Source organism: Seriola aureovittata, chromosome 2, assembly GCF_021018895.1.
Source record: "Seriola aureovittata isolate HTS-2021-v1 ecotype China chromosome 2, ASM2101889v1, whole genome shotgun sequence".
Taxonomy (NCBI): Eukaryota; Metazoa; Chordata; class Actinopteri; order Carangiformes; family Carangidae; genus Seriola; species Seriola aureovittata.
In genome coordinates, this window is record NC_079365.1 from 27,326,214 (window position 1) to 27,350,847 (window position 24,634).

General features: G+C 40.4%; 2 protein-coding genes across 3 annotated transcripts in view; one reads left to right on the forward strand and one right to left on the reverse strand.

Annotated features, from left to right (window-relative positions):
* Positions 1-3,563: 3,563 nt before the first annotated feature.
* Positions 3,564-13,561, reverse strand: aldh4a1 (aldehyde dehydrogenase 4 family, member A1). The gene is made up of 15 exons (XM_056402022.1): positions 13,378-13,561; positions 10,446-10,539; positions 10,246-10,338; positions 10,009-10,056; positions 9,462-9,617; positions 9,189-9,338; positions 8,486-8,560; positions 8,126-8,313; positions 7,518-7,591; positions 7,182-7,378; positions 6,899-6,946; positions 6,653-6,805; positions 5,861-5,982; positions 5,037-5,155; positions 3,564-4,940 (listed from the first exon to the last, which is right to left on the reverse strand). The coding sequence occupies exons 1-15, from the start codon at positions 13,416-13,418 to the stop codon at positions 4,828-4,830; spliced, it is 1,671 nt and encodes a 556-aa protein (XP_056257997.1). The 5' UTR covers positions 13,419-13,561; the 3' UTR covers positions 3,564-4,827.
* A 2,348-nt stretch (positions 13,562-15,909) lies between these two features.
* LOC130176231 (E3 ubiquitin-protein ligase RNF123) overlaps positions 15,910-24,634 on the forward strand; it is a 122,142-nt gene continuing 113,417 nt past the window's right edge. The window contains exons 1-12 of one of the 2 annotated variants that reach the window (XM_056387191.1): positions 15,910-16,145; positions 16,629-16,741; positions 17,003-17,087; positions 19,614-19,693; positions 20,777-20,874; positions 21,032-21,086; positions 21,561-21,646; positions 21,898-21,984; positions 22,072-22,139; positions 22,807-22,932; positions 23,805-23,919; positions 24,333-24,437. In XM_056387191.1, the coding sequence (XP_056243166.1) occupies positions 16,660-16,741; positions 17,003-17,087; positions 19,614-19,693; positions 20,777-20,874; positions 21,032-21,086; positions 21,561-21,646; positions 21,898-21,984; positions 22,072-22,139; positions 22,807-22,932; positions 23,805-23,919; positions 24,333-24,437 (987 nt within the window). In that variant the 5' untranslated portion in view covers positions 15,910-16,145; positions 16,629-16,659. The remainder of the gene's footprint in view (positions 16,146-16,628; positions 16,742-17,002; positions 17,088-19,613; positions 19,694-20,776; positions 20,875-21,031; positions 21,087-21,560; positions 21,647-21,897; positions 21,985-22,071; positions 22,140-22,806; positions 22,933-23,804; positions 23,920-24,332; positions 24,438-24,634) is intronic. The other variant, XM_056387185.1, reaches the window with a different exon arrangement.

Below are 24,634 nucleotides of genomic sequence, written 5' to 3' on the forward strand. Positions count from 1 at the left end.
GGACTCATTGTGAACTGGTGGACTCTCTGTGACCACATGCTGTTGTCTGCAGCACACGTCCTTTGTTGAAACATTCAGAGCTGCTGTGGGAAAGTTGGGGCTGGATTAAAACCTTTGAAGATGGAGCAGCAGCTGGGAATGGAAAAAGCGGGAAACCTTTTTAATAATGAGAGAGAAGCAATATGGAGGTCAGAGATATGACATTTTCAACACATCCCTGGTCACTCTGTGTAGTTTAAGGCATCGTTAGGGACCGTAGCTCACAATATGTCCAGCTAAACTACCATTACTCCAGTTTGTCAATAACGTGATTATCATTTATTCATATAAAGCCGCTGTGACAGGACCACATGACCAGTCTGAATGGTCAAAATAAAAAGCTTTAATCTCCAGTTAATCTTTATCTCTGCTGGAGGACAAACACATGTGGCAGTGTCAAGGTGGAACAGAGTCAACTTTGTCTTTTTCTTTCCCGCCCTTTCCCTTTTATTTCTTCTTTTTACTGCACTCTTTACTCCACCTGTTCCCCCGGGACACATTCTTTGTCCAAACAGCAATGCAGAGTCAATTTAGCATGAAGTCATTGAAACTTTCTTTGTGATTAAAGGAGCCTCAGAGTGTGGGAACCTGCTGTCAGACTGAGACCTGCAGTCCTCACCCACTCTGCATTTATTTATCAGCTTTAGTTAAAGATGACTCAGATTTAAATTCTACAAAACCTATGATCAGTTTATTAATTAGTATATAAAGAAGTTTAAATGAGCTCAAACAGCCATCATTAAAATTCTACTCGGATGTTACTGCACCAGTAATGATAATAATATCATACATCATTAATAGGGGCCATAATTTATCACATTTATACATACTTTGGATATAGGAAGATATACATTCATAACATATATGAAATGCCAATAGTAAAAAATTATATATGTACATATATTAGAAACATCTGTGTGGTGAATTTTTTCATAGAATGCTGTGTTTTCTATGTAAAAATTATATGTTAACATTATATATTTAATTCATTTATGCAAATTCATTAAAACAAAATACATGTTAAAATCTATATGTTTAAATATTTTTTACTTATTAATTTCTCATTAATTTTAAACATGTCTAACTTCACATTCTGGAAATTGGTCTCATACTTTTAGACCCTACTGTTTATAATATCAACATATTCTGACAGGCTATAGGATGGATATATATATTTATGTAGTATATGTCTACATTTATTCCATGTGGAATAAATGGTACAAACAGAAAAAGTGTTAACTTATGCAGAACAACTATATTATGTAGGGATTAAAAAAGATAAAAAATAATTATCTTTGAGGACTTTGATGCCCCGCAGACATCAACAGAAAAACTAAAGTCTCATCTCCCAAACAGCCAAACTTCAGAGTGTCTTTGTCAAGTTTTTTGGCGGGAGTTTGGTGTCCGCAGAGTAAACATGCTCTCAGGGAGTGAATGGTCCAGCTGCTGCTCCCAGGACAAAGACAGGACCTGAGCTTTCTCACACTCGCACCATTCAGAGCTGTCAACTGGGAAGTGTGCGTCCCATTTTTCCAGCAGCTCCTACAGTTTACTGCTCGTAAGTGCGGCCATATGGTAATAAGCAGCTTAACATTTCCATGTGAATATGGCAGCAGAGAGCGAGGCTTCATTATGACACCAAAACCTGCTGGATATCTGAATCAGTGTTGATCTGTTTACTGACTTAAAAAAAAAAAAAAAAAAATCTAAATTAAACTTTTGTGCAAATGCATATTGAGCATCACATGCTGATTCTGGATCTGTGATTTTAACTGTCATTTAAAACATGATATTTTTATACTTAATAATTTCCTCCCTGTAATAATATTCAGGGATGTTATTAGAAAAACAGAGGTGGAAGAACTATTGAGATCTATTTCTAAAGTAGTGTCTGTGATCTACATGTAGAATACTTAGTATTATGAGCATAAAGTGCTTAATTATCAAATTTAAGAGGTAAAAGTGAGTGTTATGTGTTACATACTTAAAGTATCAATACCTGGATGTAAAAATACTTAATTACAAGTAAAAGTTTTCTAATTACAGATGTATTACCAGCTTAATGTGCTTAAATATCAAAGGTATCAAAAAGCTACTCATGGCATCATTCAGACTGAAGTATTCATACTTAAGTAAAGTAACAATACTACGGTGTAAAAGTACTGCACTGCATTAAAAAGTAAAAGTACAGAGGTATCAGCAAAATAAATGGAAGCAAAGAAAGGCCAACAGGATTTGAATATTATAAGCAGCAGAACACCTTATTATGACTTTCAGTCACTAATGAATACTTAATGTTGATATTATTTATTAATGTGAATTTGAAAAAAAAACTTTTTTAATGAAAAGGATATTTCAAATCACGGAATTCAATTATATAAATCCAGACAGATGCTTTTCAAATTTCATTGTGAATTATTTGTTAATGATTAAATTTTACATTTAGCCATTCAGTTGCTTGTGTGATGTAGATTTTTATGACCTTTGTTTGCTTTGAATAACAATGTAGTGAAAGTGTTGTGTTGTTTGTTCAGGGGCTCAGCAGATAGAGCGGCTCATCCACTGATCGCAGGGTCGGTGGTTCGATTCTCAGCGTTTCTTTACCAACATGTGCTTTCTGCTTTATTACCAAAGTAAAAGGACAAAAACAGAACCTGGCAATGTAAAATGTTTACATATTAATTAATGTCTTCTAAGTGATCTATAAACCATAACTACATGATTAATGATCACAACTCATATACCACACCCCTTATTAGAAAATGACAACAAAATCCTTATATGTAACTTGTAATTTTATCCATAGAATAAATATAATGGAGCAGGATATAGTAGCATTCAGTATAAAGTAACATTAAATGAAAATAAAGCAAGAACCTCAATACTTTATTCCTAATAAATCATTATTGATGAGAAACTGAGCTTGTAAACAAAAGAAAAAAACCCTGTCTGTCTCTGCTTCTCAGTCCAACATGTGTCAACATGGTTTACTGTGCAGCTTGTTGTTGAGGCAGCAGACTTTAAATTGGCAAGAGTGTGACATGAAGTGTGTGAGACAGACATCCTGAGGACTGGTCATAAAACTCGTCTGTGCTTTGAGAACCTGAAGGTGTGACAGGACTCTTCCTCAGTCTGGACTGGAGTCACATGGTCAAAGTGTTTTGATACTGCAACATGAAAAAAGGTCATATTATTGGATTTTATCTGTCCTATTATTGTTTGCCTACCTTGTGTTCAGGGGATTCATGCTCTATTGGAACTACAAAGCCCAGTCAATGATTGTCGCTGTGAACTACAGCTTCAGTCCTGTTACTTTAGTGTGTATTTGTTCACATGTAGCTGAATCAGCTGTGATCAGCTCCTGTTTGCATTGTAGCCATGATTGTAGAGACAACTGTCACTGGCTTACTGTGATACTGAAGAAAACTTGAGTTTTTAAGTAGCTGAATCTATAAGGCAACCATATGATAATAAGATAATAACAGACTATAAAAGAAGCCAAAAACAAAACAAGTCCACACAAATTATATTAATTAAATATTTATTGTCAAAAATTAACTATCTGAATTTACAGTTATTAAGGCGCGATCTGAAAACATAATTAGTCATTTATTTGAGGACAACTAAGTATTCAAATATATTCTGCACACACTGATAAAAAGACAAAAAAAATCAAGTCATTGTGGACGTTATCAGCACTTAATCTGCATTTCATCTTCAAGACAGTTTCACAGCTGACTTGAAATAAACTGTAAATAACTTCTGTATGATAATCTGCCAGAACAGATCTCAGAGCTTTAAGTTCTCAGACTGAGTTGCACAAAGTTTTTGACCCTGGCTTGTTGACGTAGCAGCGGACACACGAGCTGTGAGCGGAGCAGAAAAAAAATCAAACACAATCAGGACAAAAGAGGAAACAACCTCGTTCTCACGGCGATCTCTACAACACCCATCTGTCAAATTTCTTTTGTAACTAAAACAAATATTAAACATTAATGACCAATAAAATCTTACGTGTTGTTCGACATGTAACATATTTTGACCTAATCTTAATTTAATTTAGGACTGCGACTAACAATTTGTTTCTGTTATCGATTAATCTACCAGGTATTCTCTTGATCAATCGTTCAGGCTATAAAACGTCAAAACACAGTAAAAACTGTGTCGACTAACGGCTCAAAACCCAAAGAGTCAGTTTACTCTCATAGAGACTAAAGAAAACAGAAAACATTCAGAACAAAGAGGCTGAAACCAGTGGAGCTTTGCTTAAAAATGACCAAAAAAAATGAATCGACTAATTGTTTCAGCTCTTACTTGACTCAGATTAAAAATGTATATATTTACTGTTGAACATCAAGAGACAGATTTTGTCTTTGACTCCAAACACGAGGGGGAAACAGCTCTGATTATTCTCCATTTCTGTGATTAATGTACGAGCAGCTAAAACTGATGACGATGTACAGGAAGCGCTCCGTTTGAGATGGGAGTTCATGGAGGCGTGGATGGATGACGTTCTCGCCGCTCTGACGCTGATTCTGCTCCAGATACATTCACGTCCAAGTTCAGTACAGAGCTTTTCTCAGAGGGACAGTGGACAGACTAAGAATCAGGCAAGGAGAGGATCTCTCTTCGTTTCATTCAGCAGAAGTCTCTAAGTGTGTGTTGTTGTTGTTGTTTCTGTTGCTGCAGGTGACTGGACGATCATCTGGAGCTGATGGAGGGAGGGAGGGAGAAAAGGAGGAGGGAGGGCTCTGATTGCACCAGCAGGCTTCAGTCCTGGACTCCCTCTCAGCCCATGTAGGGGTACCTCCACTCTTTGAGGGGGACGTGGGTCTCCTTCACCACCTGCGGAGACGTCCATCTCAGGACGTAGTGTGGACCTCCAGGTTTGTCATTAGTGCCTAGATGAAGAGAAAGGTCAAAGTTGAATCAAACAGACGGTGGAAACCCTGCCTGTCGTCACCTGGAGTGACTGGAGAACAGTTAACAACTCTCACCTGAAGCTCTGGCGCCACCAAATGGCTGCTGAGCAACAATGGAGCCGGTGGATTTATCGTTGACGTAGTAGTTCCCTGCAGCGTTTCTCAGGGCTTTAGCTGCCTGGTCGATCACAGTCCTGCAACAGAGAACTCAGTCAGAAAGATATCCAACAGGTGTCCTGCTCCTGGATTTATCAAGTGTCTCAAACAGGAAGTCAGTTTGACCATGAACTTGGCAAAGAGATCATTGACTTTGGAAAATTTGGTTAAAATTTAGAGTAATAAAGAAAAATGTTCTTATTAAAATCCAGTGTTTCCTCTTTGATGTATTAGTAAATATGATTGTTAGATTAAAGTGATTCATTATTTGGGCATCATATTATTGCAGATGTTGATATTGTTTGATATTTCCAAACACAACTGTCTGGTTAGAACTGGTTAGATCTTGTATAAGCCTGTGTTTGTGCTGCATCTTGCATGTGTTGTGCATGTCACACACATGAAGCTACTTTCTTATTGTAGTGACAATGAAGCTCTGCCATCAGTGAGTGAAACAAATGAATGATTATCTGTTTGTTTGGAAATGAATGAGAGACGTCACTGATTCACAGCCTCTTTGCTGCGTCACAACATGATACAGTTCTTTTTGATCAGTGAATATATGCACACACGTCTCACAGAGAGGAGACGTTTCCTTTGTTACGTCTCGACCTAAACGTATGACCAAACACCTGCATGTGTCCTTGCAGGGACACCGTCCTGCAACTCTGAGTCTTTATAAACACAGGCTCTGCTGTTAAGAGTAGTAAAGAAACATAAACATGTAGATGAGCTTGTCTTACTTGTCCTGAGCGAACACGGCTCCAGTCAGAGCGTACGGGGACGTGTTGTCTATCAGCTGCAGCACCTCTTTGTAGTTCTTCTCAGGATAAACATAAACTGCCAGAACTGGCCCAAAGATTTCCTGCACAAAACAACACAAGATAAGATGTTAAGACCGTTAAGATGCTTGTAAAAATACATTAACTAAAAAAAAAAAAAAAAAAAAAACACATTTTGGTTGAATTTTGTGTATTTTTTTAACTGGATGTACGAATATTTCTGCAAATATCCAGTAAATTTTTACTTATGGAGTAAAAATAAACGGAGCAGTGAAGTGTGTTAGTGATGACCGATTAAACCGCACGCACGCACGCACACACGCACACACAATGTGGCTGTGGTGTGTTTTCAGGCTGTGAATCAGGGCGTGAAACAGGGTTTGAGTGGGATGAGTTAATCAAACAGCTGACGATGTTTCTGTGGGACACGTTTCACATGTTTGTGTAGATGATCCATCAGTTAATCCTGATCTTAGTACACATGCGCACAATGTCATCTCCACACTAACATCATCAATAGAGGCGAAGCAACACGACGACTTACTGCAGTTATATATATTTTAATATATTCTAATAATTCTAATTATTTTAATTTTTATAGCCAGATGAAATGTGATTTCACAATCTGTGGCTTCAAAATTTATCTCTTGTACTAACAGAATTAGCAAAGAAGAGAATTGAGGTTTAACTTTAACTTTAGTTGAAATATGAACAACTTCTGTCGCTCCACTGAAACCAAACATCATATCAAACCTCGTTCATGATGGCGTCCTGTGGGTCTTTGGTCTCGATGATGGTCGGCTCGACAAAGTAGCCCTTCTTATCGTCGCAGTTTCCGCCAGCGATGATGTTTAGATTCGGAGAAGACTTGGCTTGATCGAGCCACTTCTTTATCCGACTAAACGACTGCAGGACAAACAACAAGAGGAAACATAGCAAATAGTAAAAAAGTCTACACACAAATACACTGAAAATGTTAGAAAAAGAGGACAACTGTACCTTTTCATCTATCACAGCTGAGAAGAAGGTGCTGAAGTCTTCCACAGGCTGAAGGGAAGAAGAGAAGATCATTAGACTGTTTACTTTAAAGTCAAATATTCTCTGGTTTCAGCTTCTTTAATTTGACAATCAGCTGCTTTTCTTTGTGGCATGTGACAGTGAAATGAACCTCTGATGCTTTTCTTAACATTTTATAGATTAAATGATCAGCAGATTAATAGATAATGAAAATAATGATTACAGAAGCCTGACATTTCAATCTACTTCTTCTCTGTGAACTCACGTCTCCCACTTTGATGTTTCTGTGAATGTCCAGAAGTCCCTGTTTGATCTGCGGCCACTTGCTGTCCGGTACGTACATCCTGGAGCAGGCCGAACACTTCTGACCTCCGTACTCAAACGCTGAGCGAACCGTCCCCATCACCACGCTCTGAACATCCGCAGTACTGTGGACGAAGTGGAAATTCTTCCCGCCGCATTCTGAAAATATCAAGAGCCACATTCGGTGACAAACGACACAACAGAGAACACTACTTCAGGAAACTCGCTATGTGGATAATGGGTGTGATCTCCCGACTGTGATGTGATGTCATAATCGTGCGTCAGAGGTTCTGCTCACCTCCTGCCAGGCGAGGGAAATTCTTATAGGTGTCCAGGTTCTGGGCGACCTGTTTCCACAAGCGCTTGAACGTCCTAAAGAACAGATTCAGACAGAGCATGAACCACAGAACCACGACAGCTACATCACAGCGGCACGGGATTAGTGAAGGGCGACACATTTATATGATATAAAACCAAGCAGCATGTATTAACTAATGTATCTACAATAGCAGGTTGAACAGTTTCAAAATAATATATTTAAAAAGGAAAGACAGTCATATTTAGTGGCGTTAGTGAGTTTTCACTGTGATTTAACTTTTTAAAGTTTCTGAATTCATTTTAAATTGAAGCCACCACAAGTTCAAATAACACATGGTGTGATGTGTGAGAAATAAGCAAAAAAAATAACTCAATAAGGATGCTGTGATATTTGGAGCTGAATAAATCTGAGGCTAACGCCGATATAAAATAACAGGAAAAAAGAAGAAAACAAATAGAGGTGGTGCTTCAGCTGCTCTTTAACAGGCAGATGAACCCAGCAATGTTTCAGCTTCTGCATCTGAAACACACTGAGCGTACAGCGAGTCATTCCTGGCTGCACTTTCTGATATCAGAGACGTGTCTTACGGGACGCTGCCGGTGAAGTTGATGCCTGCCAGATGTTCAGAGGAGGTGACTGTGTCTCCGAACACTGGACCATCCGCCGGCAGGAACTGGACGATGTTCGGGGGCAGACCGCACTCCCTCAGGACCTTGTAGACGGCGTAGCTCGCAGACATGGCGGTGTCACTGGGCTTCCACAGAACTACGTTACCCTGGCAAACAGGAAGTACAAAAACATGAACGCAAAGACTGTTACAAGTCTGTATGAAACCCAGACAGAATCAGTAGGATCACGACAGCTGGGCACAATGTCCGGCTCCTGGCCCGGGACCCAGAAGCTGATCCAGCCATGAAATACTCAGAGCCAAACATGTCCACACTCACCATCAGAGCTGGGGTACCTGCCAGGTTTCCACCGATAGCAGTGAAGTTAAAAGGAGCCACAGCTGCTACAAAACCCTGAGAGCAGAGGGAGGTAGATACACACATGGATTTATTTGATTAGAATAAAGGTAGATACAAAAGACTAAAAGCTCAAATTGGAGAGGCGGAAAGGTACAATAGCAAATCTAATACAAACGGACAGTTTTACAGCCCCTCTCTGCAGCAGAGTAGAAAATATATTTCTGCCCACTGACCTTTATTCTAAAGATATAACATTAATTAAATGGCTGCCTGTTGCAGAATTATGAGAAGGAGCTGGAGATGAATTTGTTTTTACAGTTATGTAAGTGAGACCAAACTTAATTTGAGTATTTCTTCTATCAGCTGTGAGATTTGTGTCCAAGTTTAGAAATCAACACGTCCAGGGAAAGTAGTTTGGATCTGATCCTTATAAACCTATTTTGAGCAATTTGAAGTTAGTGGAGAACTGCTGGACCAGAAGGAGGCAGCACAATCAAATAAACAAAAGAATGAGACCAGTGTTTCATCACGGTAGACCCTCCATTTTCTCCCACAAAATAATTTACACTAGAACAATAAGACAGATTCTGGCTTGAGTTTTTTCCAACAAGGCAAACCCAACATTTATCGGAGCTAATTGATCCCTACACATCACAGTAACAAGAGTGTGAGCCGTTCTTACCTCCAGCCCGCGGTACAGCATGGTGTTCGTGCTTCCGTCTGCGTCTAACGGCTGCTGTCTCTGCAGCTCGACTGCATGTTTGGCGTTAAATCTGAAGAAGTCAATCAGCTCTGCAGCGGCGTCGATCTCCGCCTGGACCACCGTCTTACCCTGAGACCCACGGAGCACAACACTGAATTAAACAATACTGCTTTGTTGAACAAACACATCTGTTTGAATCTAGTTAAATTATGTTGTTGTATAATTGTGTCCTTATCATGTGTTTGCCTGTACCTGTCCAATCATGGTCTTGGCGAGGATCTCTGCTCTCTTGGGTCCGCTGATGACGTCGGCTGCCTTGAAGAGGACCTGGGCTCTGTCCTGGACGGGCTTCAGGTCCCACTCCCTCCTCGCCGCCACAGACGCCAGGATGGCTTTGTTTATCAGCTCCTGCATCGGCCACGTTCAATTAGGTGCAAAGAAAACAAAGCGTCAGGAAACACAACAAGGATTTCAGGGAATGGTCAAACATGGAGAAGTGTGTATTCACAGCTCCCCCTGCTGGACAGAGTCAAACACAGGGTGTGGATTCATCACTCAATCTCAATCTATCTGAATATCTGAAGAATAAAAACATCAGGATCATGTGACTGTGACTTTATCTCAACAGAGGTGGTTATAGCAAATGAATGGAGTAGAAAATAATTTTAAAAAATAGGATATTTTCTATTATGATAATATGATGTAAATATGATATTTACTTTAATTCCCCAGCTCAACCAACCCCTTCAAAACAAGACAGATTAGTGTTTGCATGGAGTCACTCTAAGACTTATCTTACCTTGTCAGCGTAGCAGAACTTCACCACCTTATGTGAGTGATTGAACGGCTTTGAAAAGAAACAGAAAGTTTAATTATTGATCAAACAAACAATATTTCTGAATGTGGTTCAGCTGAGTTTTCTCTCGTCCAACAGAGTAAACTCATTCTGCTGCATGTTTGGACAGTGATATGTTCAGTGCCCGAGTTTCCATGGAGCAATAGTTTACTCAGATTACAGAAGGTGCTGTTGACTCACGGATAACTGGTATCTGATGTCTTTGGTCCACACATGTTCATCTCCAACCACGCATGGGATCTCCTCCGTCTTCCCCCTCAGACCGTCCAAGGCCTAAAAGAACACGAAGTCAAGATAAAGAGGCACAGAAACTGAATAGCAGCTCGTGTTCTGCAAAGTGCATTAAGGTGAGTGGTGGGTAAACACATGCAGGTTCTCACCTTCAGCAGCTCTTTTCTTTCTGCACTCCCCTCTTTGAAGCCCAGGATCGGCTCGTTTTTTACCTCCACAGCTGCACAGGGGAAGGTTTTCAACCTTAAAAACACACACACAAACACACACACACAGGTAGTTAATACTGTCCCACCTTTCTTCGTTCAGAGTGCGTCTCCAATCAAACTGTGCTCTCAGCAGGAAAACAGCACAGATCAGCAGGTGCCTTTTTGAACTGGCCTCAACTGGCCCTGAAGGTCTTGGTCATGGAGGGAGGATGTTGAACTCAGCTCCACAGCTGGTTTAAGTTCGACGCCTCACAGCTGCTAATCAGCAACATGATATGAATTTATCTTCAATTAATGCAGCGGTCCCCAACGTTTTTCTGTCCTGCCCCTTTTGAACACTTTCACCCTCCCTCCACCCACAATGAAGGCATTTATATCTAAACTAAACATGAGCAGCGTGTTTAAAAAAAAAAAAAAAATCCTCATTAGTTTCTGTTGTGCAGATAATATATACACCATATTTGTTAAAAGCAAACTGACTCAAACCTTCAGGGCAGCAGAAACAGTCACATGCTCATTTTAAGTTCGTGGTCAGCTGTTGTTCCTGTCTTATTGTCTTATTCTTAACTTGTTTGTATTTTATGGTTTTACCTGCTGTAATTTGTTTTTCCTGCACACAGACTTTCCTTCTGTGGGACAATAAAGCCTGAAGTGAAATATTCAAGTTAAACTTTAAACAAACAGTCAAATCTGTTGGCTCTTCCTTGTGTTGGCAAAGACACCGACATGTTCGGGTTGAAATAAATAACATGAACGTGCAGCTTCTGTCCGACCTCCAGTCTGATGGGAAAGTTCTGTGGAGAAATTAAACCAGGCCTGAAACTAATGATTGGTTTTGTTGTCGCTTACTTTACTTATTATTTCACCTGATTAATCCATAAAAACTGAAAATCCTCAGATGTGAGAAGCTGGAACTATTTTAGCTTAAACAAATAACCAATTATTAAAAATATGGTTAAAAATCATCAGCATGATTTTTTCCATTGTGATCAGGTGAAATGCATCATTTAATAAAAACCTGAAACATATTGTTAAAGTGAGAGCTGCTCCTACAGAGACAAAACAGAAGTAGGATAAAAACAGCTAAACTCTTCATATTTTGGCTGCTCTGCCACGTTACTCTACGTCATTTTACAAGCAGAAATGTCGACTGTAGCATCTCATAGTGAAGATTTACTGCTTCTCTTGAACTTATGGTGACACTGAAGTGAATATATTTGGGTTTTAGAGCATTAGTTAGACAAAAGAGGTGTTTTAAAGATTCATAGAGCAGGTGTTAGCTGCTGCCCTGTTAGACTCACTTCTTCACTTTAGTCTTTTTAAAAAAAAAAAAAAAAAAAAATTTTTTATTAACTTATCTTAGTTTGATCCAGTTCTCCTGAAAGTTACATCACAGCAAGCCTGTGGTGCTTTTCATGTATGATTAACTACACCAGTTTAAACTTTTAGAACTGAAGGTCACAGATGATAACCAACTCTGGAGGAGGACGAGGAGGAGGAGGAGCAGGGGGTGGACGGACCGGCTGGTGGCTTTAAAGGTATTATAGGCATTATAATAAACCCAAACCTCTCTGACAGCCTTTTTTTTTTTTTTTCTACACACGTGCTTCTCATTCAGCTGCACACTGAGCTCCTGTGCTTTTGTAGCCTGGACACCAAGAGAGAAAGAGAACAAACATCTGGAAATGAGAGGAATTTGGTTACTTCAGTTTTTACAGGTGTCACAGGAAAACAAACGTTTCTTTCCAAAAATCAGTCACTGATTCTAAGAAGGAAAAGAAGGAAAGTGCAGAGCCCCTGAAGTCGTCACATCCATCCTCCAGAACACTGAATATGACTGATGTGTATTCATATGTTTTAGGCAATACTCCAACAACAGCTGGTATCAGGGAGTAGCTGCTGTCTCTGACACACACCACTTCCCCACCAGCTCTTTACTGGCCAAGTCTGCCCCAAGTTTGTGCCTCAGAACTAAGCATTAAATTCTCAGAAGGATAAACACACGGTGATGGTGGTGTACCGTGCAACACTTAGCTCAGCTCTGCACGTATGTGAGTATGTGTCCGCTGCACAATGACAAAGACTTTTCACCCACTTATCAAGAACCCTGATAGATCCTGGAAAAAACCTTCAGAACCAAAGCAAGCACTGTTAAAATATTGCCAGGTATTTATGCTTTAGAGAAGTGGATGGTTACCACTGACTTGAATGAATAATGCTCATACATAAGAGGCATAAATTTGGGGGTAGCCAGGTGGCACATGCCAGTCAATCATCATAATCCACTGACTGGGGAGTGTTGTAATGGCAGCGTAACACAGTGGTAGACCATCTTCATGTGCCACATGCTGTGAAATCCCACTCATGAGAGCAGTATCTGTCAGTGTGATCTACAAATCTGCAGCAGTACATGGCAGGGAGCTGTGGCCCGTAACAGAGTGTTTAGCAGAGCCATGAGTCAGGAAACACTGACTTTAAAATCACATTTCCTTCAAACACAAACACATTTTCTGTTTCTACAACAACTAATTAGGTTCTGAAACCAACTGAAAGTGGTGTACCCACTGTAAGAATCATAACTCATTATTTCTCTGATGACTAATCGATTAATCGTTGTGTGTGTGTGTGTGTGTGTGCAGCTTATGAAACTCTCAGAAATCTGACTGATGTGAGTTCAGCATGTAAAACAAACTGTGGTGGATCCTGGGCTCTCGTTGAAGCCTCAGGCACAGACACTGGCTCGTGTAAAGAGCAGGACAGGTGAGGGAGGTTGTTTAGGAGAAGCTAACATTAGCTGGCATGTTGTAACCGTCACCCCGGTTAGGAAAGGTAGTCTCGTGTACGCTCATGTGAACCGTCAGCTGGTACCTACCCCCGCCGAGACAGAGCCACCGCCGCCTTCACACGGAGCATGTTCCCACCGCAGGATGTTACCACGAGCTGACGGAGAAGACCAGCGGATAGACCGAGACACACCAGCGCGGGGAAGACACCCGACTCACAGATCAATAACTGATCAGATAGACGGAGTCAGGAGTGGATCCAGATCCAGGACTACAACCCGACCCAACGTGCACTTCCCGGTGGGGAGAGACGGACATGTAGTTTTGAATGCGAGATTTACTTTCGCTTTGGAAGCAGTTATCCACTCAACCTGAATGTGATACTGTCGAGTATATTTTATTATTAATGAATAAAAGGACGGAAACGCGCTGTTTTATTTGTTAAATCTTAAACATCTGTCGAACAACTCCCCCCTCCTCGCTGTGAAATGGACTGTTCCACAGGCGGGTCTGTGACTAGCCAATCAGCGAACAGTAACATATACTCCACCAATCGGAGGCACAAAGCACAAAGCTCTATATTTGACCAGCTTCTTGACCTTTCAATCACCTCCACATGGCTTTCATCATGTCACATTCGTTACAAGCGGGAAGACATTTTATTTTTTTATTTTGAATTAATTGATGCACTGCATATAACGCACTTTCACCTCTACCAAATTGTAAAACAACTGAAGCTGTGCATTTATGAATATGAATCTATGAATATTCCCCAACTTTGTTCTGTTTAATATGTTGCCTGTTAATCTTATTTACGCCTCTGTTTCCTTTTCAAAGACAATTTTGACAAATCATGTAAAAAAACAACTGATAACTGTTGCTGTCCCTCTCTGAGAGCCTCTGGATTCACCTGACAGCAGAATAAATTCCTTGGAGACATAAATATGATGTAGAACAAATGAACAAGTATGAATAAATACATGAGAAATTTCCTATGAAATGTGACTCTGCACCCACAGGCTTCTCCTGACAGAGAATTCAACTGGTATAAAATCTGATTAACTGGTGACATAGTTTTTCTGAGTAATAAAGTACATTAAATTTCCTTTTAGAATTTCGCATTAGATACATCCAGTAAAACAAATATTGGAGATAGTTAAAATTCTTGTTGTTGTTGTTGTTGTGTTCAGTATTTAATGTGGAGAGAGACTAAACAAACAGATATTTTTATGCAACATTTATAAGAAGTTGACTCCAAAATCAAATTATGGACTACATCAATGGGCCTATGGCACCATGATCAGTGACCCAAGAAATAAGGTCTCTGTGTTTTCACCGCTTTCCAACATTCTCCTTGTGTTTGAGTCCATAGTTTGGGACTGTATGACCAACTTCCTACCCAGTAAAGACTTAGCTCGTTGAACTTTTCAGCGTCTTCTGAGTATTTCTCTGCGTCTGAGTGTCTGTTCTCTCTGTTGTTCTTTACAATGTGTATATGAGCTATCTTTTACAAGAGTTCTGAGTTTACATCATGAACAAAAATAAATAAATAAATAAACCTCACGGCAAGAGGTAAAAAGTATGTTAGTCACAAGCATTTCTGAAAGAACAGGTACGTGCACTGCTGAGATTAATCATGTCCTCAGTGTCATTTCTGAAAGAGCTGAGCCTCAGCATCTGTTATAAATGATTCCACATCTAACGGTGACTTTTAAGTCTCCATATTGACTGACTCAGCATGTGTGAACCTGAAGTCTGCAGACTGGCTTCACCTTCTCTGAACAGATCATCTGTAGTGACACAGAACGACCACAAGATGGAGTTAAACTTCAGACTGTTGCTCATTTATATGTCTGCCTCTCAGGTCCTCTCTCGAATCTCATGTTTCTTGCTCTGACATTTACACCTTTTCTATTTTTCTGACCGCACTGTTGCTTCACAATCAGCTCTGATCTCTAAAAACAAAAAAAATTAAAAGTATACTTATACTCATGACCAGATGAACCTGTTTTGGGGACCTGGGGCAAACATCTGCTGTCACTGGAGTAGTATCCGTCCCAGTTTCTGTGTGTTGACACCAGCTCTTCCTCTGTGATTATGGTTTCCTGGTGTTTTTATTTCTAGTGTGTCTTTCTCCATGGTTGGTTAGGGTTAGGGTTATTACTTCCTATAATATTGTAATTCCTATTTTCCATATTGTAATTTTACTGTATTAAGTTTCCTCTGTTGCTCTTCCTGAGGTTTCTTCCATGTTTTCTTCATTGAAGGGATTTTGGGGAAGTGTAAAGGCTGTCATATGTTCTATACATCTTCACAAATATGAACCCGCCTTTAAATGGACTCCAGAGTCCAGAGTGCATTTTAAGCCCAGGTTTGACAAGTCTAACCTTATACTTAGTGTTTTAAGCTAGACGTGGTATCATGATGTGGCCTCGATTGATAAAAGCTGTGGAATTGTTCTTTTTCTGTTTTAATAAATAGAAAACAAAAAACAATAAAAAGGTTTCACAAATCAGGAAACAGTCTTAACACTTTCACTACATGTGTATTATCATTTTCACAGGTACATATAGTGCAAAAACAGAGAATACGATGCTAAATGTCATCGTCCATGTGCCATTATCACTCTCGACCTCCCAAACTTGAGCGTCATTTTTGCTTCGCGTTTTGCCAAGAATTGTATTTTGGACCAACTGTCTCTCCGTAGCGCGAGAGGTGTTGACAGAGAGGACTGTTGTGGTACAAATTAGCCTTTTCCCCTGGACAGCAACAGGACATATCTCAACTGTCAGCCCGAACGTTAGCCTCACTGACGGACCACTGCTGGAGGTCCGGTTCGTTTAACCTGACGGCAGCGGTAGGTGCTAACGTCGAGTCCATTTAGCTGCTAGCTGCTGCTGTTAGCCACCAGCTAACGCTGACCTGTCTGAGAGAGAGCAGAGCAGCCGGGCGAGGACAGAGGCTGTCGGGGCGAAGGGGTCCGGTTCAGCCGGCCTCGACCCACAGAGGGTCCGGGGGAAGGGTTCCAGTTAAACCCGAAAGGTTTTTATGTAAACGCATAGAGCAGGGTGTCACTGGTTACAGTGAGCTAACGCTAAACTGTGGTTTCACTGGTTCACTCATAATGTTACCGTGAGGAGTGGTTCATACAGAACCTGCAGTAAAAGTATCTGCAGTAAATGCATCTGCAGTAAAAAGTACTTGCAGCAGATGTACCTGCTATAAAAGTATCTGCAGTGAAAATGCCTGCAGTAGAAGTAACTTCAGTAAAGGCACAGAAGTATTTTCAGCTGCATGCAGTAAAAGTACATGAATCCCTGAGTGTATTCCTGTCTATAAGCAGTGTGTGGGTGCAGCTGACTCCAGCCAGAATGAGCTCTAAAGGAGGAGGCACCGCTCTGACCCGCCGAAACTACAGACTGTCTTCAGACACAGACAAACCCAAAGCTACAGGTATGACCTGCTGGTGGAGCATTGCATGTACACCTCACACATAAAAATTACAGTATTCATTTTTATTGACTGATTGTCATACAGTTGTGAAAACCTCTTTTATTTTACCAGAAAACTGCAAACACAACTGAAGATATTAACTGCATTAAATTAAAAATAATAGAATTTCTCATGTCATGTTTCATAAAATAATTCTGTTGTATTTGCTGATTTACAACACAGCTTTTTCAAAACTGATCATTGTCTTTGTCCCTCTGTCAGGTATAGTGAATGAGAAGCTACTGAGTGACTACCTGTATCATGTGTTTCCTTCTGACAAACAAGGACCTGCAGTGGCCTCCCTCAGGTAACATTGTGGTTTGCTCATCCTTGCTTTAGTCTGTTAGCACCCACATTACATTGGAGTCTCATTTACTACTGTAACTGACGATTCATTTTATTATGGGTTAATCTGTCCACTGTATTTTTGATTACTGCTTTAGTCTATAAAACAATAGACACTAGGGAAAAAATGCTTCTTGATTTTAAATTGAAATGTGTTGAGAATTACGGGATGGATTGTCATGAAATTTGGTTTCCACATTAATTTGTTATTTTCTTATGGAGGACTTCAGTTGAGCCTGAACTGGACTGAGATGCTGTCACTGATGTTGTTGAAACTATTACCATGGTAACATAGCCTCATCAAGCACTTTATTTTGTGCAATTACCCAACCAGCCAATAATGTGGCAGCAGTGCAGTTCATAAAATCCTTCAGTTATGGAGCCAAAAACAGAAAACACCCAGTGAGCAGCAGCTCTGTGTTGATGAGAGAGGTTAGAGGAGAATGGCCAGACTTGTTGGAGCTGACAGAAAGGCTACGGTGACTCAGATAACCACTCTTTACAACTGTGGTGAGCAGAAAAGCATCAGAATAAACACATCCAACCTTGAGGGGGATGAGTTACAACAGCAGAAATATGAAGCTGCAGTGGACACAGGCCACTGAAAACTGGAAAAATCCAGCCTGGTCTGATGAATCTGGATTTCTGCTGAGGCAGCAGACGGTACGGTCAGAATTTGGCATCAACAGCATGAATCAATGGACCCAACCTGCCTTGTGTCAACAGTCAAGGCTGGTGGTGGTGGTGTAATGGTGTGGGGAAAGTTTCCTTGGCACACTTTGGTCCTTTATACCAGTCACTCATGGTTTGAATGCCACAGTCTATCTGAGTTGTTGCTGACCATGTGCATCCCTTTATGGCCACAGTGCACCATCTTCTAATGGCTACTTCAAGCAGGATAATGCTCCATGTCACAAAGCAAAAGTCGTCTCTAAACTGGTTTCATTAACATGACAGTGAGTTCAGTGAAGTTCACTGATCTGAATCCAGTAGAACACCTTTGGGATGTGGTAGAACAGGAGATTGGCAGCATGAATGTGCAGCTGACAGAGAGGATGTGATGTGTTCATGTCAACATGGAGCAGAATCTTCCAATGCTTCTTGTGGAATCCGTGAGCTGTTGGGTTTCACAACTTGTTTTTCTTTTGACAGGTTGAGGTCTTGCGCAACAGATAAAAACTCAGTCACAGCTGGTAAAATTCGGACTGTGTGTATATGAGTGTGTGTCTTGTACCGTGACCTGGACTTGTGTTTCAGTGACCTGCTGCCACTGGCTTCTTCCCTTAAGCCACACAGATTCATGTTACTCTCAGCAGCTCTATACATAGACACACACACACACACACACACACACACACACACACACTCACACACTTCTTCTCAGTTAACCCTTACAGTTAGGACTGGTTTGGCTCTTTGTGAGGATTAGGGGTGAACTCTGGCAGCAGGATGAGTTTCACATGGTGGTGATGACGTTTGAAAAGCTCTTGCAGGCCACACAACACAGCTCATGTGTAAAAATAAGGCAAGTCACACTCAATCTGGATCCATATTTATCTGGTGTTAAACCTGTGTTCACACAGTATTGCTGCAGTCTGGATGTGAAGGTGCTGCAGCAGGAGTTACTGTCAGCTTCTGACTTCAACCATCAAACGCCATCATTTCTGTCTAAATAAATATGTGAACACAAACCTGAAACCTGTCGGCCCTTTGTTGGCTCAGAATCTGAAACATGAAGATTTAATAATGATGAGATTTAGGAACATCAAATTAATTTCCTGCAGCAGAAGCTTTACATATCAGAAAACCATGAGGAGAATTCAGTAAGTGACAAGTGCAGTCAAGATAAAAATCAATATAAGCTTTATTCTTGTGGTTTTAATGTCCAGACAAGTGTTCTTAATTCTGCAGACACGTCAGCAGGTGTATTCACCCGTTTCTGTGCTGCAGGTCTCCAGGATCAAGTCTGAACCGGCTTCCCAGACCTCCCTTTATTCTTAGGTTTTTATCTTGTATGTAAATCCTAAATTTTACTTTTGCAGTTTGATAAGTTCAAACTCTTGCCAAAGAAGTGATATGTGTTCATTTCCATTTAAATGTATGATGTTTTTTTTTGGTCCTGGTTTATTTACAGTACGTGTTGCATGGAGCTACTCTCTGAAAGATCCAAAACAATTAAAAAAAAGTTTTATAGAGACCCAAAGTCCTGGATCGGTCTCAGCCTACAGTAGCCTCTGTCCTGAGGCTGGGTGATATCTCCTGAAATCACTATCATGATTCGTTGTCACAGTAACCGTCAATAAAATAATAACTTATTAAACACACATCAATGTCCATACTCGCATATTCATTTGTTGTCCTGAAAAATGAAGAGAATTAGAGAAAATATAATCAGCAACATGGAGAACATAACAAAACTCCTTCTACTCCTCTCTACTCCCTACTGTGCATTTATTCTGTTTCTCCTCCTCTTTGTCTTCTTGTACAGGAAGCCTCTCGGTTTCCAGGATCTTGGTGCTCACCTGGAGAGACTTCTGTCTGAGGGAGAGCCCACTGAGGAGAGCAGAGGTAAAGGTGCACCCACAGACACAGTCCACACGGTGTTGGCAGTTTGTGTTTCCTTCTCTTCTGCCGGTACAGACTGAGACTACGTCTACGTTACGCTGTGCGATTTTTAAAACAGCTTTTTGTTTGAAAACAGCATCCACACTGACAGAGTCTCCAGGTGCGCTCTGTCCACAGTGACACACCTGAATGACATTAAACAGTTAAATCTCTTCTTCTTCTTCAATGTCTTTTCAGTTAAAACAACAAAATTTCATCACAGCAACATCAGCTGATAACATCTGTATTTCGTGATCACAGTGTTGTCTGTCACAGTGAACATAAATACAGGTTAATGACAGATGCTGTGAGTCTGTGTTGACATTTACAGTGATTGATCAGAGACAGTTAGAGACGAAATAAAGTTCTTAGAGCAGGAGACTGAACCCAGCACTGCGGCAGTGAAAGCTGTCATCACCTCACTGCGTTTTCATCAGCTCAATTCAACACACAGTTGTTCTCATTTACACATTTTTTCGTGCCTGTTTTCAAGACACTGAACCAGGACGAGATCTGATCACGGCTCATAAATGCCAAGTTGACCAGCAGCTGCTGAGCTGCAAATACCATCATTATCTAATGATCGCAGCATCAGAATGAAAATAAATCCATGGTTAATGACAGCACTGACATTTAAAATGTGCGATGACAGAGAAAGTTAATGTGCAGCCACAAAGCATCTGTTACCATCTAACTCAGCTGCCAGTGTGAATTAATGCTGTAAAACATGAAAGATGTCAGTGAAACAACTTTACAAACTACATTATAAATGCGTGAGCTGAAGAACAGACACTCATTGGAACCACGATGCAGCCGTGTTGCAGCCGTGTTGCAGCCGGGATTCAGCCGGAACCTCAGGCCCCACCTTCACTGGGCAGCTTATGTCATCATTTGCCAAAAGCAAATTTTTCCCTGAACACACTGAAACATGAAGCTGTTTTTAGATTCATACAAACTTAAATGCTCAGTTAGTGGATGAGAAAAACATTGTTTCTGCCTTAGATTGTACTAATACTTATCAATCGTTGGATCTCTCTGTGTCTGCAGATCAGGCTACTGAAGGTCGTCTGGGTCCTCAGCCAGTCGTCCTGGATCACACCAGCGGTTTTGAAGGACTTCTGTTTGTCGACGATGACCTGTTAGGGGTAAGATGGTGTCATACATTCATCATTTCAACCCCAAAAAGTAGAGTAACACTCGACCGACTGTGATTCCAGCACTTTTATATGGCAGTATAATAAATTGGTAACCACTGCAATTAAAGATGCCCTCTCCCCCTGTTTTTTTTCTTTATGATTTCAGGTCATTGGCCACAGCAACTTCAGCTCCATCAGAGCCACCACATGTGTTTATAAAGGTAAAACAATGAAACGTCCGCAGTGTCCCAGTTTATTCCATTAGAGGATACAAACAGAAACAGTTTTCGTGTAATCGCTTAAACCTAAAAGATGATAACATGTGACGGCCTTGTGCTAATAAAAATAACAACATATGATGCCTCATGCTGAGCTGTTGAGAGTGCAGTGTCTTATCTAATATAATGGTTTTTATGTTTGAGAAAAGGGAACAGAGTTTTTTTTTAAGACAACACTGGCATATTATGCAGTCTGCTGTCTCATGCTGTGTCTGTAAACTGAACACATGAACTCTATATCAGGGTTAGAATCTGAACAGAGTTTAATAACATCCAGAACTGGACTGAGCTGTGGGGAATCACTGCTACACACCACAAATATTACTGAAATAATTCTTTAATTAAATGTTATTAGATGTGAAATCACTAATGGTGTTATTTTTTTTTTCCAATCAAATGTCTTGATTTTCTCTGCAGGGAAGTGGGCGTACGAGGTGCTGATCTCCTCCCAGGGTCTCATGCAGATCGGGTGGTGTACTCTCAACTGTCGCTTCAACCAGGAGGTACACACACACACACACACACACACACACACACACACACACACAGATCACATGGCCACAATTACTACAACTATCCATTATTCTCATGTTCACATCATCCATTCATTCTTCAGGTGTTAGAGCATAAATACTTTCATATTTTTGAGTATTACCAATCAGTAACTTGAGTTCTGTTTGACATGAAACACAGAGTGTGAGTGTGTGTAACTGTACAGAAGATGAAACTATCTTTTTGTGTGTTCTCCTCTCAGGAGGGTGTGGGCGACACACCTGATTCATACGCGTACGATGGAAACAGAGTGAGAAAGTGGAACGTGACCACCACTAACTACGGAAAGGTGAGCAGCCATTCATTGGAGATTTATAATTTATATTCTGTAAATACACCTCGATGGCGAGGCTGACAGCTGTTTATTTTCCCTCAGTCGTGGGCGGCAGGAGACATCGTCAGCTGTCTGATAGACCTGGACGAGGGAACCATCACATTCTGCCTGTAAGTAACTGACCCAGTTATATTTTTTATTTTGTGGCCAACATAAAAAAAGTAAGTAAAAATGGTTTGACATTTTGATAAATTTATAGGCTGGACAGACCCAGGCTAACTGTTTCCCCCTGTTTCCAGTCTTTATGCTAAGCTAAGCTAAGCAGCTGCTGGTTGTGGCTTCATATTTATTACACAGACATGAGATCGGGATCAGTTTGAACATCTGACTTTCAGGGAGAAAATAAAGGAGAGTATCAAAGTGTCAAACTGTTTCTTTAAATCAGTTTTTACATCACTGACATAGAACGGCACAAACACATTATCGCTATTGACTGACATGTAATTGGAGGAAAAAAGAAACTATAATAAATTGAGACAATAAAATACAGGAATAGAAGAAAGAAAAAGAGGAAAAAAACAACGTACAGTTCATTCACCCCCTCTTGCAGTTTCATAGAAACTCGTCAGTTAAAAAAACAAAATCAGAGAAATGGTGAACGGTGGATGAACAATGTTTAATATAATAACTGTGTGTATTTCCATCCTACAATAAAAACTTTGTCGGACCAGAGAACAGGACGTTGTTTTGAATGATTAAATCATTTACAGTCATGTAGTTTTTACATGATGGCTGTTATCCTCCGTGTATCTTCATGCTGTGTGTTGATGTCCTCAGGAATGGCCAGTCTCTGGGCACAGCGTTCACCAACATTAAGACGGGTCCAGGTGTCGCATACTTTCCTGCCATCAGCCTCTCCTTTAAAGAGTCGGTGGCTTTCAACTTTGGCAGCAGACCGCTCCGATATCCTTTTTCAGTCCTCAGGTGACAATCTTATGCTCAATACTTTCTTTCTTTTTTATTCCTTTTTGTTTTATTTCTGTATTTCTGTTTTGGACCATGTTCACACAGGGCAAATTAATTTGATCATTTTTGTTTTTATAATAAAATGTTTCATTGAGACACTGGCTTTTAAAAAAAGGCCTTTTGAAGTAAATTAAATAAAAATGAACTCGAATTAAAGACAGTTTTCATTGAAATAAAAAAAATTATGATAAAATAAGATTGAAATAAAGATGTTAGTTTTAATAGGTTTTTATTTTTTCATTTACATATTTTTTATATAATTTATTCAAGATTATTTCTTTCTTTTTTTATTCATTTGATGTTGAACACTTCATGACCTCCATACAACCCAGCAGGTGTCTAGGGATAAAGGAAGCAACAGATGCAGATGTGATTTGGCAAGCAAAGCCATTTATTGTTCAGGTAACCGAAAATTAAAAATACCAAATGTCAAACTCTCTGGTCATTAACTAAAAACCACAGAAAAAGAACTCAGTGAGGAGATCAGGAAGGATGGGAAGGGGCAGCGGGTGGCGCCAAATCATAAAACAAAACGAATGCAGCTTCCTAACCCTCTGGATCCCCACTGGCTTCTCTACAACCGTTGAAATAAATAGTATAGATAAATATCTAACCGTCAAAGTTAACAATTCACACAATCCACAGGAGTTAACACCACACAGAGAGACACACAGGCACTGATGCGTGTTTCCAGAAACTGGTAACGTACGAAGGAGATTCTCAGGACTAATCTTATTTTGTCCCCGCTGCACCACGGCTGTCTCTTGTTTCTAAGTGCGGTATTTGTCTTTAACCTGAGTGTGATTCACATACCCCGTGGACGGCTACCTGCCCCTGCAGAACCCCCCAGCTGCAGACCTGATGAAAGCTCACAAACTGCTGGGCTACATCAAGAACGTCCTCTCCACTGCCATCGACACACAGGTGGGAACAGGAGCCGTTTCCTCAGCTAAACTTTTATTCTCCACCATATTCTGTTCTGGGTTTGTGGTTTTATTTGATCACAGTCTCGCTGACTTCACGCTTTCTGCTTGTTTGGTTTGTGTGTAATTGATTAGCCAAAATTGAATTAGCTCTGAAACAAATAATTACTCTTTCACATTAATCAAACTGTAATTTCAGTTTTGTCCTTGGTTGTTTGTTTACAGAGAACAACAGCCGGCTTTTCCTGGAATGGAAGCCAGTTAATGTCTTGTTGTTTTTAATCAACGGCCTCTTGTCTCTGTCTGTGTTGTTTTTCGTTCCTGTAGAAGGTGAAGTCACGTACATGAGTGTGAGTACATGAGTTTTGTGCATCCTGTGTTTTTGAAGTTGTTTTCTTTGTGTCCACGCTGCAGGAGGAGAGGCTGGTGGAGAAGGACTGTGCAGTGTGGAGGCTTCAAGGAGAACCCACAGTCCTCGTCACTCTGGCTCACATCTTCAACCACTTTGCTCCGCTCATGGTGAAACAACTGAATTTCTATTGGTAGTTTGACATTGAATTAGTTTGTTGGCATAGGTAACACAATACTTGTGGAGGAACAGGGGTTTATATAGTAGTCTCTGGACAGTTTATTTCACTGACAGTTGTCTGAAACAGCAGAGGAGTCTTTACTGATTTCTGTCCTCTTGTGCCATCTGTTGGTCGTATCAAGCATGA